The sequence below is a fragment of the Chlorocebus sabaeus genome, chromosome 24 (assembly GCF_047675955.1).
Source record: "Chlorocebus sabaeus isolate Y175 chromosome 24, mChlSab1.0.hap1, whole genome shotgun sequence".
Classification (NCBI taxonomy): domain Eukaryota; kingdom Metazoa; phylum Chordata; class Mammalia; order Primates; family Cercopithecidae; genus Chlorocebus; species Chlorocebus sabaeus.
In genome coordinates, this window is record NC_132927.1 from 28,402,151 (window position 1) to 28,419,422 (window position 17,272).

The 17,272-nt window shown below is 38.9% G+C and overlaps 1 protein-coding gene across 4 annotated transcripts in view; it reads left to right on the forward strand.

Moving 5' to 3' along the window:
- The window catches only part of GNG2 (G protein subunit gamma 2), a 128,429-nt gene that overhangs the window by 95,961 nt on the left and 15,196 nt on the right, over positions 1 to 17,272 (forward strand). For all 4 annotated transcript variants that reach the window (XM_007986686.3, XM_007986688.3, XM_007986689.3 and 1 more), the window contains one exon: positions 13,258 to 13,373. In XM_007986686.3, coding sequence (XP_007984877.1) covers positions 13,287 to 13,373 — 87 coding nt within the window. In that variant the 5' untranslated portion in view covers positions 13,258 to 13,286. The remainder of the gene's footprint in view (positions 1 to 13,257; positions 13,374 to 17,272) is intronic.

Genomic DNA, 17,272 nt, shown 5'->3' on the forward strand with positions numbered 1-17,272 from the left:
TGCAATTATTACTTGATTCACAATTCACATTGCAGCCACTATTGATAAGTTCACTAGAGTTCTGTTTGTGAAAGCCCTTTGGAGGAATGGATATTAACAGTATTCTAGTATATATTATCTAATAGTAGTATATATACCAATCTAATTAATGTATATAAATATGATCAATTTTATGTTGTGTGTATATATACATCATTTAGTAGTATATAATATAGCATATGTTAGTATATATAATATCAATTTGATGATGGTTTACTTACTTGCTGCAGAATAAATTAGAGTAGGGATCAAAAAAAGTGAGCGGCAAAAATGACCAAACTAAACATGGGTTATGGTATGAGCAATTAACAAAGACATTTATTCAGATGACTAATTGCAGAATCTCTGACAAATTCTAAATTGGAACATCTTGAAATTAGTCTGCTAATTCAAAAGCAACTTACAAACAATCACCAAAGATGTGGCTGACTGACACACAAGAATAATAAAAATATTATCAAGTGACTGAGAGACTATAAACCTCCAATTTGTATTCTAGACACACAAATCGGTTTTTTTTTTTTTTTTTTTTGCCTATGTAATCCTAACTTGTAAATACACAAAACAAAATCTCTCAGCACCTACTGCAAATACCAAAACACAGTCTTGAGAAACACACAGTTTTAATTGAAATTACAGGCCCTAGGGAAGTCTGTCTGGATGCCACCCTTGAAAAACACCATTGAAGTATGAAAAGGATGGAATCCTCCACAATTAACCTACACTCTCTCCACCCATTAACAAAACATTTATTTATCTTCGTGCCACAGAAATAAGGGGTTGTGTGTTTATTAGTAAGCCTAAATGACAAGAAAATGTGTGGTTTCTTAACAGAAAAGTTCATTCTGAAAGAAGTTAAAGTGCTACATGTATTTTTAGAAAATGAAATCTCCTCTAATGGTTATTCTATAACAGGCCTATTTTTCATGTTTCTTGTTGGATGGGTGGGACGGGGACTATACTCGTCTCATCAGTTGAAAAGAATAAAATTCCTTCTGTATTATTCTTCAGTATGGAATTCAGGTGGGATAATTAGGGCATTCTTGCAGAATTCTATCAATCTCTTATACACATTTCCTATAATTGTTCCAGGGATTTTTGCTATTTGTATCTTTTTTGCTTACTGGCAAATATAACCCGGAATAATCTCATTCTGTCAGTACACTGCATAAAAGAGACTCTGCTCTGTTTTAGATGAGCAGGGACGAGATCTCCACAAAGCACAATATTACTGAGAATTATGAATACTTAACACTTATTCATCATCACTGAGAAAATAATAGGGATTATAAGACATAAGATTATAAAAATCTAGTGAGTTGAAAGTTTGCACATGGAGTGCTTTCTTTGAGTAGATTTTTCATGCATAGCTTTATGGCTATTTTTTCAGTATCCTTTCATATTTCTCATTGAGGGTATTATGGGCCTTTGAGCAGCACAATTCATTGTTGACTGGCATACTACAAGGCATCAGAGTCTCCACTTTTGCACACTAAATGCCAGTAGCACCCCCAGTTATTGTCATAGCCCTAACCAACCCCACACATTTTCAAATGCCTCGTAAGAGGCAGTACCTTCCTGGTTGGTTACCACTGCCAGTAAGTCTAGTATGGGACCTTGAGAAAAGATTGAGTCCCATTAGAATTTCCAGATAGTAGATTATTAGAATTTTATTTATTTTTTCTTTTTCAAGTTTTTTTTTTTTTTTAATAGAGACAGAGACTCACTGTGTTGCCCAGGCTGGATTCAAACTCCTGGACTCAAGCAATCCTCCCTTCTCAGCACCCCCAAGTAGCTGGGATACAGGCATGTGCCACCAGACCTGGTTAGATTATTAGAAATTTTAAAAGACATTTTGGCTGTAGAATTCTTAAAGGATCAACCTGTGGTGTGAAGCTTTTCTCATTCAAATTTAAAGAAGTGTAACCACATGTATTCCATGCTATACCATGGTTGCCATATGATCCAGTACTTGGCAGGTGCTGGCAACTACTGGGCTCACAACAGCTTGTTGGACCAAAGAATGTCACTCTAGCATTATCCAACTTTTGGTCATCACCCCAGCTGATGTCCAGAAATGTTCTGAGATCCCAGAAGTGATTTCAGGAACCCAGATTTTCCCCAAGAGAACCTACCCTGGATCCATTTACCACTGCCCCATCAACTCCTAGAAAAGGTGAAGTCCACTGCTGGGCATGCCTCTGGGGTGGTCCTCTGTGGCCCCAAAGCCAGGGTGGGCCCTAAAAAGGGAAATTCCAGGGCATCACAAGTCACAGGGCATCACCAAAGACTAGGCTGATGGGGTGAGGGGGACGAGTCTGTAGAAATGAATCACCCTCTTTTTTAACTAAAAGGTTTTGTTTTTTTGTCATTTATCTTTAAGAGGTATGTATGTTTTGAAGCTTTGTCTACATGATCTTCTCAGAACATTTATTTTAAAGCCATTTCAGGGGTTAATGGATTCAAACCTTTATTGTCTCTTTAAAAAAAACTTCTGCACAATTTGGATTACACGTAAAATGAAAAAGGAACACTTGCAAAGCATGTATGATGTGTGTCTATGCTTCCCTGTTGAAACTGCCTAAGCCTCTAATGGGACTCTGTCAACCCTTTTTATTGACCCCATTATATTCACAAGGTGCGACACCCTTTCCTCAAGAAGATTTATCATATGCAATTACTTTAAAACTCATGTGAAAGTAGAAGATAAAAGCATTCGTCTCCATTAAGAATCAGTGAATGTATGCACTTATTCCAAAATTGACCACATAGTTGGAAGTAAAGCACCCCTCAGCAAATGTAAAAGAACAGAAATTATAACAAACTGTCTCTCAGACCACAGTGCAATCAAACTAGAACTCAGGACTAAGAAACTCAAATCAAAACCACTCAACTACATGGAAACTGAACAACCTGCTCCTGAATGACTACTGGCTACATAACAAAATGAAGGCAGAAATAAAGATGTTCTTTGAAACCAATGAGAACAAAGATACAACATACTAGAATCTCTGGGACACATTTAAAGCAGTGTGTAGAGGGAAATTTATAGCACTAAATGCCCACAAGAGAAAGCAGGGAAGATCTAAAATTGACACCCTAACATTACAGTTAAAAGAACTAGAGAAGCAAGAGCAAACACATTCAAAAGCTAGCAGAAGGCAAGAAATGACTAAGATCAGAGCAGAACTGAAGGAGATAGAGACACAAAAAACCCTTCAAAAAATCAATGAATCCAGGAGCTGGTTTTTTGTAAAGATCAACAAAATTGATAGACCACTAGCAAGGCTAATAAAGAAGAAAAGAGAGAAGACTCAAATAGATGCAATAAAAAATGATAAAGGGGATATCACCACTGACCTCACAGAAATACAAACTACCATCAGAGAATACTATAAACACCTCTACGCAAATAAACTAGAAAATCTAGGAGAAATGGATAAATTCCTGGACACATACACTCTCCCAAGACTAAACCAGGAAGAAGTTGAATCCCTGAATAGACCAATAACAGGTTCTGAAACTGAGGCAATAATTAATAGCCTACCAACAAAAAAAAGTCCAGGACCACACGAATTCACAGTCGAATTCTACCAGAGGTATAAGGAGGAACTGGTACCATTCCTTCTGAAACTATTCCAATCAATAGAAAAAGAGGGAATCCTCCCTAACTCATTTTATGAGGCCAACATTACCTGATACCAAGGCCTGGCAGAGACACAACAAAAAAAGAGAATATTAGACCAATATCCTTGATGAACATCAATGCAAAAATCCTGAATAAAATACTGGCAAACTGAATCCAGCAGCACATCAAAAAGCTTATCCACCATGATCAAGTGGGCTTCATCCCTGAGATGCAAGGCTGGTTCAACCTACACAAATCAATAAACTTAATCCAGCATATAAACAAAACCAAAGACAAAAACCACATGATTATCTCAATAGATGCAGAAAAGGCCTTTGACAAAATTCAATAGCCGTTCATGCTAAAAACTCTCAATAAATTCGGTATTGATGGAATGTATCTCAAAATAATAAGAGCTATTTATGACAAACCCACAGCCAATATCATACTGAATGGGCAAAAACTGGAAGCATTCCCTTTGAAAACTGGCACAAGGCAGGGATGCCCTCTCTCACCACTCCTATTCAACACAGTGTTGGAAGTTCTGGCCAGAGCAATCAGGCAAGAGAAAGAAATAAAGGGTATTCAGTTAGGAAAAGAAGTCAAATTATCCCTGTTTGCAGATGACATGATAGTATATTTAGAAAACCCCATCGTCTCAGCCCAAAATCTCCTTAAGCTGATAAGCAACTTCACCAAAGTCTCAGGATACAAAATCAATGTGCAAAAATCACAAGCATTCTTATACACCAATAACAGACAGAGAGCCAAATCATGAATGAACTTCCATTCACAATAGCTTCAAAGAGAATAAAATACCTAGGAATCCAACTTACAAGGGATGTGAAGGACCTCTTCAAGGAGAAGTACAAACCACTGCTCAATGAAATAAAAGAGGACACAAACAAATGGAAGAACATTCCATGCTCATGGATAGGAAGAATCAATATCATGAAAATGGCCATACTGCCCAAGGTAATTTAGAGATTCAATGCCATCCCCATTAAGCTACCAATGACTTTCTTCACAGAATTGGAAAAAACTCCTTTAAAGTTCATATGGAACCAAAAAAGAGGCCACATTGCCAAGACAATCCTAAGCCAAAAGAACAAAGCTGGAGGCATCGCGCTACCTGATTTCAAACTATACTGCAAGGCTACAGTAACCAAAACAGCATGGTACTGGTACCAAAACAGAGATATAGACCAATGGAACAGAACAGAGCCCTCAGAAATAATACCACACATCTACAACCATCTGATCTTTGACAAACCTGACAAAAACAAGAAATGGGGAAAGGATTCCCTATTTAATAAATGGTGCTGGGAAAACTGGCTAGCCATAAGTAGAAAGCTGAAACTGGATCCCTTCCTTACTCCTTATATAAAAATTAATTCCAGATGGATTAGAGACTTAAATATTAGACCTAAAACCATAAAAAACCTAGAAGAAAACCTAGGTAATACCATTCAGGACATAGGCATGGGCAAGGACTTCATGTCTAAAACACCAAAAGCAATGGCAACAAAAGCCAAAATTGACAAATGGGATCTAATTAAACAAAAGAGCTTCTGCACAGCAAAAGAAACTACCATCAGAGTGAACAGACAACCTAAGAATGGAAGAAAATTTTTGCAATCTACTCATCTGACAAAGGGCTAATATCCAGAATCTACAAAGAACTCAAACAAATTTACAAGAAAAAACCAAACAACCCCATCAAAAAGTGGGCAAAGGATATGAACAGACACTTCTCAAAAGAAGACATTTATGTAGCCAACAGACACATGAAAAATGCTCATCATCACTTGCCATCAGAGAAATGCAAATCAAAACCACAATGAGATACCATCTCACACCAGTCTCACAACCACAATGAGATACCATCTCACACCAGTTTCTGGAGTGAGATGTGGAGAAATAGAAACACTTGAACACTGTTGTTGGGACTGTAAACTAGTTCAACCACTGTGGAAAACAGTGTGGCGATTCCTCAAGGATCTAGAACTAGAAATACCATTTGACCCAGCCATCCCATTACTGGGTATATAGCCAAAGGATTATAAATCATGCTGCTATAAAAACACATGCACATGTATGTTTATTGCGGCACTATTCACGATAGCAAAGACTTGGAATCAACCCAAATGTCCATCAATGACAGACTGGATTAAGAAAATGTGGCACATATACACCATGCAATACTATGCAGCCATAAAAAAGGATGAGTTCATGTCCTTTGTAGGGACATGGATGCAGCTGGAAACCATCATTCTCAGCAAACTATCGCAAGAACAGAAAACCAAACACTGCATGTTCTCACTCATAGGTGGGAATTGAAGAACGAGATCACTTGGACACAGGAAGGGGAACATCACACACAGGGGCCTATTGTGGGGTGGGGGGTTGAGGAAGGATAGCATTAGGAGATATACCTAATGTGAATGACGAGTTAATGGGTGCAGCACACCAACATGGCACATGTATACATATGTAACAAACTTGCATGTTGTGCACATGTACCCTAGAACATAAAGTATAATAATAATAATAAAAATCAGTGAATGTAGTATCTTTGTTCACTAACAATGAGTAATCTGAAAAGGAAATTAAGAAAAAAATTCCGTTTACAGTAGCACCAAAAAGAATAAAATACGTAAGAATTAACCAGGAAGGTAAAAGACTTACTCAACAAACATTTTTTTAAAAATTACTGAAAGAACACATAAATAAATGGAAAAAGACATCCCATGTTCATGGATTAGCAGACAATACTGTTAAAATGTCAATACTTAGCCAAAGCAGTGTACAAATTCACTGTAATCCATTTCAAAATCCCAATATTTTTTGTAGGAATAGAAAAATCTGTCTTAAAATTCATATAGATTCTCAAAGAATCCCAAATAGCCAAAGCAATCTTGAAAAAGAACAAGTTGGAAGACTCAACACTTTCTGATTTCACAATTTATTACAAAGCCATGGTAGTCAAAACTGTATGGCACTGTCATAAAGACAGACAACTCATATATATACACCAATGGAATAGCATAGAGAGCACAGAAATAAACCCTTACATATATGGTCAAATGATTTTTGAGACGGATGCCAAGACCATTTGTCTGACTCAATTTGCGCTGCTATCAAAAAAAAAAAAAATGTGATTGACAAGGTGATTAAAGAATAAGCATTTATCTCTCACAGTTCTAAAAGCTAAACGTGCAAGATCAAGATGTCAGAATGATAAGGTTCTGGTGAGGGTTCTTTTCCTGATTTGGAGATGGCTGTTTTTTCCCTGTTTACTCACATGGCTGAGAGAGAGGGAGAAATCATTTCTCTTTTTATAAGAGTACTAATCTCATTTATACGAATTCTACCGTCATGACCTAATTACCTCCCAAGGGTTCCACCTCCAAATACCATTATATTGAGGATTAAGCTTTCACGTGTGATTGTGGGAGAGAACACAAACATCCAGGCCATAATTCAATGGAGAAAGGCCAACCTTTTCAACAAATCATGATAGAAAAACTGGATATCCACAGGCAGAAGAATGAAGTTGGCCCTAACACTGTGAACAAAAATGAACTTAAAATGGATCAAACACCTAAACGTAAGAGCTAAAAACTATAAAACTCTTAAAAGAAAACATAGGGCAAAAGCTTCATGACATTGGATTTGTATATAACACCAGGGCTGGAGGAGACACAATGGCATCCAGTGTTGGTGAGTGGAAGAGAGGAAGATGACCACAACTGGAAACACTGGGGTGGAGCTGCAGCAGTGTGAGAAGACTGTGAATTAAGCCATTTACACCCTTCTCTGAAACTGTGCACATTTTGATGCTTCATTCCTTTCCACCCAATGGTTTTTTTATTCTTTGTGATCAGTCTCTTCCTTTTTCTTTCTCTTTTAAACTGACCACAATGTAGAAGGTACATCTATATATTCATTGGAATTTGCTGAATTACCTCCTGTGTTCTTAGGACATTCTCTTTCTTCCACTTTCCCCATACATCAGACAACATCTGAATACTAGTTTTTAGTTGCTTTTGATTTGCCCACATCTATTTTTCAATCCATGAGCGTGGTCCACAATAGACAATCTTCCCCACCTCTACTGTGAATCACAAAATTCCAACTTTGAATACTATGTTGCTGGATCTTTTAAAAACAGATCATAATTTTCTGAAGCTCATTTCCTTGTAGACTTTTTGCTCATGTTGTGACTTCTGCACAATTTGAGGGTCAAGCAAATGAAACATTACACCCCAAAACGTTAAATGCATGCTGTCCGAGAAGCAAGTATATGATAAAACTTTGTATGTGATAAAAAAGACAACATACATGCATCCATGCTTTCTAGCTATTTCCTGAAATGCCAAGTGATGTACCTCTATTCCTGGTTCAAACCTTATAAAGCCAACTATTGCAAACAAAACAAAGAAGAAAACGCATTCCGATTTTTAAGTGTGTAAATAAGAAAAAGTTTGTCTTCTAAGCTTGAGGTGTTTGGACCCTGCATCTCTCTCTCTCTGTCTCACACACACACATACACACACACACACAGACATACACATACGTGCACACACCCCTCCATCTATGCTAAAAGAAGACCTCTACACTGATTCGTTTTTCTTTTTTAAAAAACTGTGATAAAATGCACAATATAAAATTTAGTATCTTAACCATTTTTAAGCCTATAGTTCAGTGGTATTAAATACATGTATACGGTTGTGCAATTATCACCACCATCCATCTCCAGAACTCTATTGTGCAAAACTGAAACTCTATACCCATCAAACAATAACTTCCAATTCCCTTCTCCCCTCAACCCCTGGCAGCCACCATTCTACTTTCTGTCTCTATAAATTTGACAACTTCAGGTATCTCATAGAAGTGGAATCATATAGTATTCATCTTTTTGTGACTGGCTTATTTCACTTAGCATAATGTCTCTAAGGTTCGTCCACACTTGAGCCTGTCAGAATGTCCTTTCTTTTTAAGACTGAATAATATCCCATTATATGTATATACCACATTTTCTTTATCCATTCACCTCTTGATGAACACTTTGGTTGGTTCCATGTTTTAGCTACTATGACTATTGTGAATAAAGGGGTCCAAACATCTTTTCAGGACCCTGCTTCCAATTTTGGGGGGTTATACCCAGAAGTGAAATTGCTGGATCATATGGTAACACTTGTTTTTGTTATTTTTTTTTCATAGCAGCCATCTTAATGGGTGTGAGATAGTATCTCACTTTGGTTTTTATTTGCATTTCCCTAATGATTAATGAATTGAGCATCTTTTCATGTGTTTATTGGCCATTCATATTTCTTTACAGAGATATCTATTCAAGTCTGTTGCCCATTTTTGAATTGGTTTTTGTTATTGTTGTTGAGTTTTAAGTGTCTCATATTTAGGATATTAATTCTGTATCATTTAAGTGGTTTACAAATATTTACTCTTATTCTATGGGCTATCTTTTCACTCTGTTGAACTGTCCTTTGAAGCACAGAAGTTTTACATTTTATGGAGTCCAATTTGTCTATTTTTGCTTTTGTTACCCAGCCCTACTCCTTAACCAGTTGATTCTACTCTCTGGTGTCCTTCTTTTGCTCCTATTTTAGCTTCTGGCCTGTGGAGATCCCCCACTACATGACTCTAAACCCAAAATGGATCCAGTATCCATTTTACATGAATCTCACCCTTAGCCCAAATGCACTGTCACCTCTTAGGAAAATAAACACTTCTTTGGAACACTGGCCTAGTACTTTACAATTCTTTCAGTCTTCAGGAGGGGATTTTTTCATGCTTTTATGGGAAATCAGCTGGATGTGAAAAAAAGGGAAAAATGCACTAATTGATTCTAAAAGTGGTGCTCGACTCTGCCTGGTTCATACAGTAAAGGAAGAACATTCAGGGTGTGGCTGCCTAAAACTAGGAGCACAAACCAAAGCCTAGGTTTACTTTTTCTCTTAAGTGCATTGAGGTTTCAAATGTGTTTTCCCTCCTGCATTTCTAGACTACTACCCCATCCCTCTTGTTTCTCCATCTCAACTTCCCACCTCCCTACTTCCCTTCCCTGCCTATACAGAGGACTTCTTCCATGATAGGCAGAATAACAGCCCCCACAAAGATGTTCATGTCCCAATTCCCAGAACCTAGAAATACATTACATTACATGGCAAAGAAGTTGCAGATGGAATTAAGGTTAATCAGCCGACCTAAAAGTATATTATCCTGGATTATCTGGGTGGGCACAATGTAGTTACAAGGGTCCTTAAAAGTGGAAGAGGTGGGCAGAAGTCAGAGTCAGAGGAAGATGTGACTTCAGAGGAGGTCGACTGATGTGACATGAGAAGGGCTCCGCTCACCTTTGCCAGCTTTAAAGATGGAGGAAAGGGCCAAGAGCCAAGAAATGTTGACAGCCTTCAGAAGCTAGAAAATAAAAAAAGTGGACTCTCAGAGCCTCAAAAAGGAACATAGCCCTACTTGTACCTTGATTTTAGCCCAGTGAGACCCATTTGAGACTAATGCTCTCCAGAATTATAAGATAGTAAATTTCTATTGTTTAAGCGCTTAAACTTGTGGTAATATGTTACAGCAGCAATAGAACCAATATATTCTCTATCTCAGCCTCCTCAAGCCACTCCGTCAGGAGATGGAGCTTTTCCCAGGGAGCATGAAAGGCATTGAGACACAGACTTTCCTTGATGCTTGAATCACAATAATGGGTCATTTACTCAGTTAATAGCAGGTCTGTTGGCTAATGACAGAGAATTCCTCAATAATGGTGGCAACAATAAGATAGGCACTTATTTCTCCCTCACATCAAAGGTAGCCATCTCACAGTTGGCATGATGGCTCCACAAAGTCAGTAAGGACCCAGATCCTTCCTGTTCACCCTAGTGTAGCAGTCATTCTAGAGGTTTAAGATGGATTTCTGTGATCAATGCAGATGCCTCCCAGGCCAGTAGCAGGAGGAAGGAGAGACAAGGCATATACCTCTTCCCTCCAAGAACATTTCTGTTTATATCTCATTGGCCAAAACTTAGTTATGTAACTCTACCTAGCCTCAAGGGAGGCTTGGAATGTATCTTTCAGCAAAATACACCTAGCTAAAATTCAGGGTTCTTGTGGTCTCCGCTAAGAAGAAAAAAAGTCCCGTTACTAATGGAGAAGAAAAGAAGAGGGATTAGAAGGCAAGTTGTGATCTCTGCCGCAGGTCACCCTGTAATCTGATGTAGATTCAGGGCAAAAGAGTCACTGGCCAGAATCTTAAATCTCCCAATAAGAACTTGGTAATTCTGTGATAGTCTGCATTCCAGCGTGATGAATGAATTCCAGTTTGGCAGAAACATTAGCTTCACAGAACAGCATCCAGGGGCTTGTAGATTGTGACTGCATCCAACATTGGATGAATAGAAGAGGCTACTCTTCTGAATAAGTCAATGCTCTATCTTGGCCCTGTGAAGTCTTCCTAGGCTGTTAGATGTTTGTTTAATTGTGGGGCATGTAATTCCCCTGTGAGGCTGCGATGATTGGGTCCCTAACCATGCTGATGAAATAATACTTGTTAAAGTCTCCTTTTATTATTTTGTTTTTCCATGCAATTCTCCTTCCTGTGATCTCCAAATGTACAAAAGTAGAATTCAGAGATCTCTGTGACTTCAAAGATTCCTTCAATCTTCCCTCCCATTTTATTGTCTCCAAACTCTTTGAAAATAAATTGAGAGATGGCCAGGCACGGTGGCTCACACCTGTAATCCCAGCACTTTGGGAGGCTGAGGTGGGCGGATCACAAGGTCAGGAGATGGAGACCATTCTGGCTAACATGGTGAAACCCCATCTCTACTAAAAATACAAAAAATTAGCGGGGCGTGGGGTGAGCGCCTGTCGTCACAGCTACTTGGGAGGCTGAGGCAGGAGAATGGTGTGAACCAGGGAGGCGGAGCTTGCAATGAACTGAGATTGTGCCACTGCACTCCAGCCTGGGCGACAGAGCAAGACTCTGTCTCAAAAAAAAAAGAAAAGAAATTGAGGGAACAATTAATTATCCTCCAATTTATTCTGTAAATGTTGTTGGGTGGCTTATTTTGTAGTATTCTTTAGCATAATATTCTCCATGAAGGGACTTGTATGTTACAGAGAGTTATACATAATTTCTTCTTTTGTCTTGAAAAACTGGATATCAAGAAATAAGTACCAAAAGAGATAATTCATATATTTTTGCTTTTTGGTCATTAAGAAAAGAATTATTTGTTGATTTTAGTTGGTATGTTAAAAAAATCTATGTACAGAATTTGTTATGGGTTATTTTTCCTTTTCCAGTTTTTCTGTGTGTTCTCTCTTTTACTTTTTAAGATAAGTAACCCGATCTTGCTTCATCCTTTGGTAAAAAGATTGCCCAAAGCTAGCAAAAGTCATTATTTTTATATAGTATCTTCAGAACAAGATTCCATTAGTGTCGACGAGGCAGTGTTTAATGTTTCTCTTTCATGGGTCATGCACTCTAGTCAAATCAAAGCACTTAGGTTTTGCTTTATCCAATAGGATATCAGTGATCTCAAGGAGCGCATTTACACAGATGGTCCTAAAATTGCATATGACACCTTGATACAAAGTAAGATTGATTCAGAATGTGGGGGAAATGGGCATTGAGAATAAAATAAGATATTTTCCAAGATGAACAACAATAATAAAGTGAGATGGTATATCAAGAAAGGATTAGAAGAGAAATGAATGTGGGATATTCATGAATATGAAAGGATTAGAAGAGAAATGAATGTGGGATAGGATTTGAAGGAGAGCACACATGGAGAAAGAGGTACGGTAGAGACAAAGAAACCATCTCACAGTCTGTGTAGGAACAGAACTCTACTCTGAAACTCCTGGCCTCAAGGGATCCTCCCACCTTGACCTTTCAGAGTACTGGGATTACAGGCGTGGGCAACCATGCCCAGCCAAGAACTCTACTCTCAAAATGTTAATGTTCCAGATTTATAAAAGAAATAAGTTAATAAGTTTGTTGTACTTCATTTAGAATAACACTGGTGAACTAATTGACATATTTAACCATTAGGCATGGCAATCCCTCCCACTTGGCATGATAGACATGTCCCTGAGGAATTATGAGTAAAGTAGATCGTTGTGACTCAAACTTTAATTTCAAATAGAATGGGGAGAAATGGCTATTTACAACAATGCTGGATTAAGTGACACTGAAAAGCCAAGCCTCCCACTATAGTGTCTCTGTAGTATAATATGCTGAGTTGGTCACAGTTAACCAGAAGGATAAGGTTTGAGCCCATTGGGAGAACATTTGGTCATATTCTTTGTGTGTGTGTGTGGTTTTTTTTTTTTCCCCCCTCTGAAGAAGGGATGGGGAAGTAGCGAGAGTTGGAAAATAAAACCTCATCCTCTGGTCTGCCTGCCAATCTGAGGTAATACTGACCGTGGATGGAGAGGGCTGGAGAAGCCGGGCCTAGCTACAGCCACTGCTTTGAGATCTCCTAGTTGCGATGAACTTGCACATTTGCTGGCTCATGAATTCGCTGATACAATCTTCTTTTTGTTTTCTTTTCTAGTGTTTCTGAAAGATCTATCCAGCACTCCGATGGCCAGCAACAACACCGCCAGCATAGCACAAGCCAGGAAGCTGGTAGAGCAGCTTAAGATGGAAGCCAACATCGACAGGATAAAGGTGAGGATGGCCTAACCCCACACTTCATCCAGCCTGAGTCTAAGGCACATGATTTGCCGTCATCTGTCATGTGACCACTCTTTCCTAGAGAGGGATAAAACCAGTAATGACAGGAGAGCATCTTAAAGATTAGGCAGAAGTTCATTTCTAATGTATCTTTCCCTCCTCCAGCATAAAATAATAGAATAAATTAGATCCTCTTTCCCGTGTAGAATTAAAAACAAATAACGCAACACAACAAAAAAGCAAAACAGGCTCATGGTTAAATTCCAGTGACAGAAATTAGAGAACATATGAACTATATCAGTGCACTAGTTCCCCTCCCTGTCCTCATGGAAACCTTTTTCTCATTTGGTTTTTAATTTTTTCTGTCCTGGTTCAGGTTCTAAGGCTAAATGTCTATCCTTTGTGTCTAACCCTTCTAGTTATCCTTGCACATTATAAGTTTTTTCTTCTTTATTGAATTTTTTTTTCCTGCAAAACACAAAAGTCACACCTTGCCTCCCTCAGAAGTCTATGTGTTTCTTTTTTTCCTCTCCTTCCCCAGACCTATCCTGACAGCTTTGCCGTAAGTTGGGGCTAATGCACCTAGAACCAAGACTTCAAATTCAGACCCTTTGTTGGTAGTTTTCAGATGAAAAGTTGGCTAATATGCTGTCATTATTAATAGATGGCTATGGCATGGTGGCAAAGTGAATTTTTGTTGACCATCAAAACTTTACTGCCCCAGAAGTAAAATGCCTTACCCAAGAATTCTTTGAAATGCAACTCGGAAACATATCTCATTGTACTAAGATAAAGCTACAACCTTCTTCCAAATGCCCTTTTAAAACTAGAATATTTTTCCTATTTTCTCTATACTTAATTCAGCACCTGGGCAATCCAGCTGTTCTTTGGAGTCTGACAGGGTCAATAAACTGTAGCTCATGGGCCAAATCCAACCCACTGCCTATGTTTATAAATAAAGTTTTATTGGAACACACTCATTTACATATTGTCTATGACTGCTTTCACTCTAAAACAGCAGAGTAGAGTGGTTGTAACAGAGACCATATTGCCCACAAAGCTAAAATAGTTACTCTCTGGTGCTTTATAGAAAGCTCGCTGACCCCTGGGCTACAGCAGCAGTTCTCAGCTCATCTGTGCGTTCCCAACACCCAGAGAGCTCTATAAAAGGACCAATTACCGAACCACACCCAAACCAATTAAATTAGAATCTATTGGGGTATAATTCAGGCATCAGTATTTTTTAAAAAGAATATTTCAGTTCATTCCGATGTATGGCCAAGGTTGAGAACCACTGTCCTATGGGAAGGAGTTTGCTTCTGCTAAGTTTCATCAGGTATGTGCTAGAGAGTGAAGAGAGAGTTATTCTTTCTCTACAAGTAAGATGAGAAAATACCCATGGACGTCTTCCCATTTATCCTGAATCTCCTTTGTAAAATTTGATGCCTAGTAATGGACCACAGGATTTAATCAGCTCCTGCTCTTCTTTCAACAGCCTTAATTCTTTACTCATGACTGAGATCAATAAAGGGACCTTACCTTGCTCCTTTGCCATCTTCCTCTTCTCCTCTTTTCTTGCTTCTTCTTTTTCACTATCTTGCTGAAAAAGCACAAGGCGACAGGTGGGCACAATAACTGCTGAGAGAAGTAAGGTGGCCCATGGATTGTCAATTCAGAAAGGGCCATTCAGTTATTTTTGAGGGAGAGGAGGTTCTGCCCATGGGCTTTCTGGAAAATACTGCTTTGATTTTTGAGGTGGTCCAACTGTGATAAAAGTTTGCAAAGCTTTACTGTGGTTGATGTTTTCTGTTAATATTCAGCATCCCCAGTTACTGTTCCTGAAGGAGGATGTGATGTGCTTATGGGTGATGAAAACTGACAGCAGAAGAAAGATAATAGAAATGGAGCTTTTCAGAAATAGTTTAGATTTTATCATCCCTCTCCTGAATTACTGAATGCAAGGGGCTCCTATTTGCTGCCTGCAATTCCATCTCAACACATCTCCATCCCCACCATCAATTACCTTCCATATTCCTGCCAAATATAATGTTCTAAAAGAAAATCTAATTATACTCCTCTTCACTGAAAATCAGCTCATGATTCCCCATTACCAGTAAAATAAAATTCAGACCCTTTAGCAGTGTATACAAAGTTCCTCTGACCCCTGTCATCTCTTCGGCTTCATTCCTGCTCTCTTTTCTGCATGCCATGTAGAACCACTTTTAATTCTTTTGATGGAAATTTCAAATTCCTAGAACATCCAATCTCCTTTGCCTCTCTACCTTGCTGCTTTACTTACCTGACTTTACTTAACACTTCACTGCACTGAATCATTAAAGATTCAGATCAAATTATTAGATCCTTTAAAAAGTTTTCCTAGATCCTCATTATAAGGTTGGATTTTTGCTGTTTGTTCAGTTGTTGATTCATTTACTTATATAAAGCTCTCTTACTGAGAGCTTTCTAAATTGCAAGGGCTTGTTAGGTTCTAAAGAGATGGAGATAGACAAAAACATGATTCTTGCTCTCAGAGATCCCTGACCTAGTTGGGGGCTACAAAAAAAATTGAATAAGGCCTGTTATTGATGCAAACAAGTTATCTAAGAAGCAAAGTTACCAAATGTCATCAGAAAGAAGCCAGCCCCACACTCTGATTGCCCTTTGAAGAGACACAAGTAAATCACTACTAAAAAAGAAGCAAAGCATGAACCTGAAAAACTGGGTGTGAGTAGTTGCCTTCCTAGGTGATCTTCACATTCAAATCTCTGAATCCCACTTGACGCCACTGGACCTTACATTGTTAGAAATATAGCAACAGCCGGGCGCGGTGGCTCAAGCCTGTAATCCCAGCACTTTGGGAGGCCGAGACGGGCGGATCACGAGGTCAGGAGATCAAGACCATCCTGGCTAACCCAGTGAAACCCCGTCTCTGCTAAAAAATACAAAAAACTAGCCGGGCGAGGTGGCGGGCGCCTGTAGTCCCAGCTACTCGGGAGGCTGAGGCAGGAGAATGGCGGGAACCCGGGAGGTGGAGCTTGCAGTGAGCTGAGATCCGGCCACTGCACTCCAGCCTGGGCGACAGAGCGAAACTCCGTCTCAAAAAAAAAAAAAAAAAAAAAAGAAATATAGCAACAGCCTGTATTTCAGCATTTGCTGTGTACCTCAGAGCCAGACAGGCTTGCTGTGGTGAAGTGACAGATTATTTTTAGTTGAGCGGTTGGATAAAACGTTGACTGTGTTGACATGGTTGTCAGCTAGCTAGTTTAGGGCTTGGTTATCTGCCTTTAGAAGTCTTTTCAAGGCTTTTGAGCATTCAGGCTTCTCCACCTACTTTCCATACACGATCCTGTCAGCAGAAAGGGGCTTCTCTCTGAAGATCCCAGGCTTGTGATTTTCCAGTAAGAGTAGTGACCTCTTCAAGCTATAAAGGATAGAAATGGCTTTATATATGTCTGGCAGAACCTACTGCAACTGAGGTGGCAAAGAATAGGACTCTTAAGAAGAGGATTTAGGGACACAGCTGGAATTGGAGTTGTTGAGGGTCTCTTAAGCAGGCGGTGGCCTTATCCCTCATGTGACCCCCAGAATAAATTACGCTGCATAGAGTAGCCCTACTCTGTGAATAACATAGTCACATGAATAACATGTTTGTTTTTTAAGCCTTCTTGTTTTCTATTTCTTTACATCACAGACCCTGGGAGATTTGGGCTAAGTGAACGCATTATCTGTTCATAAGCCTCAGGCATGTATAAATTATACTCCCAGCCTCTTTGTATTTCTTTGTTAGGATTTCATTCAAGGACAGAGGGTAAAGAGAAATAAAATGAAACTGGGAAGAGAGTTAGGGGAAAGGGGAGAGAGGCGCTGTAGACTGTGACACCTGGATGAATGAA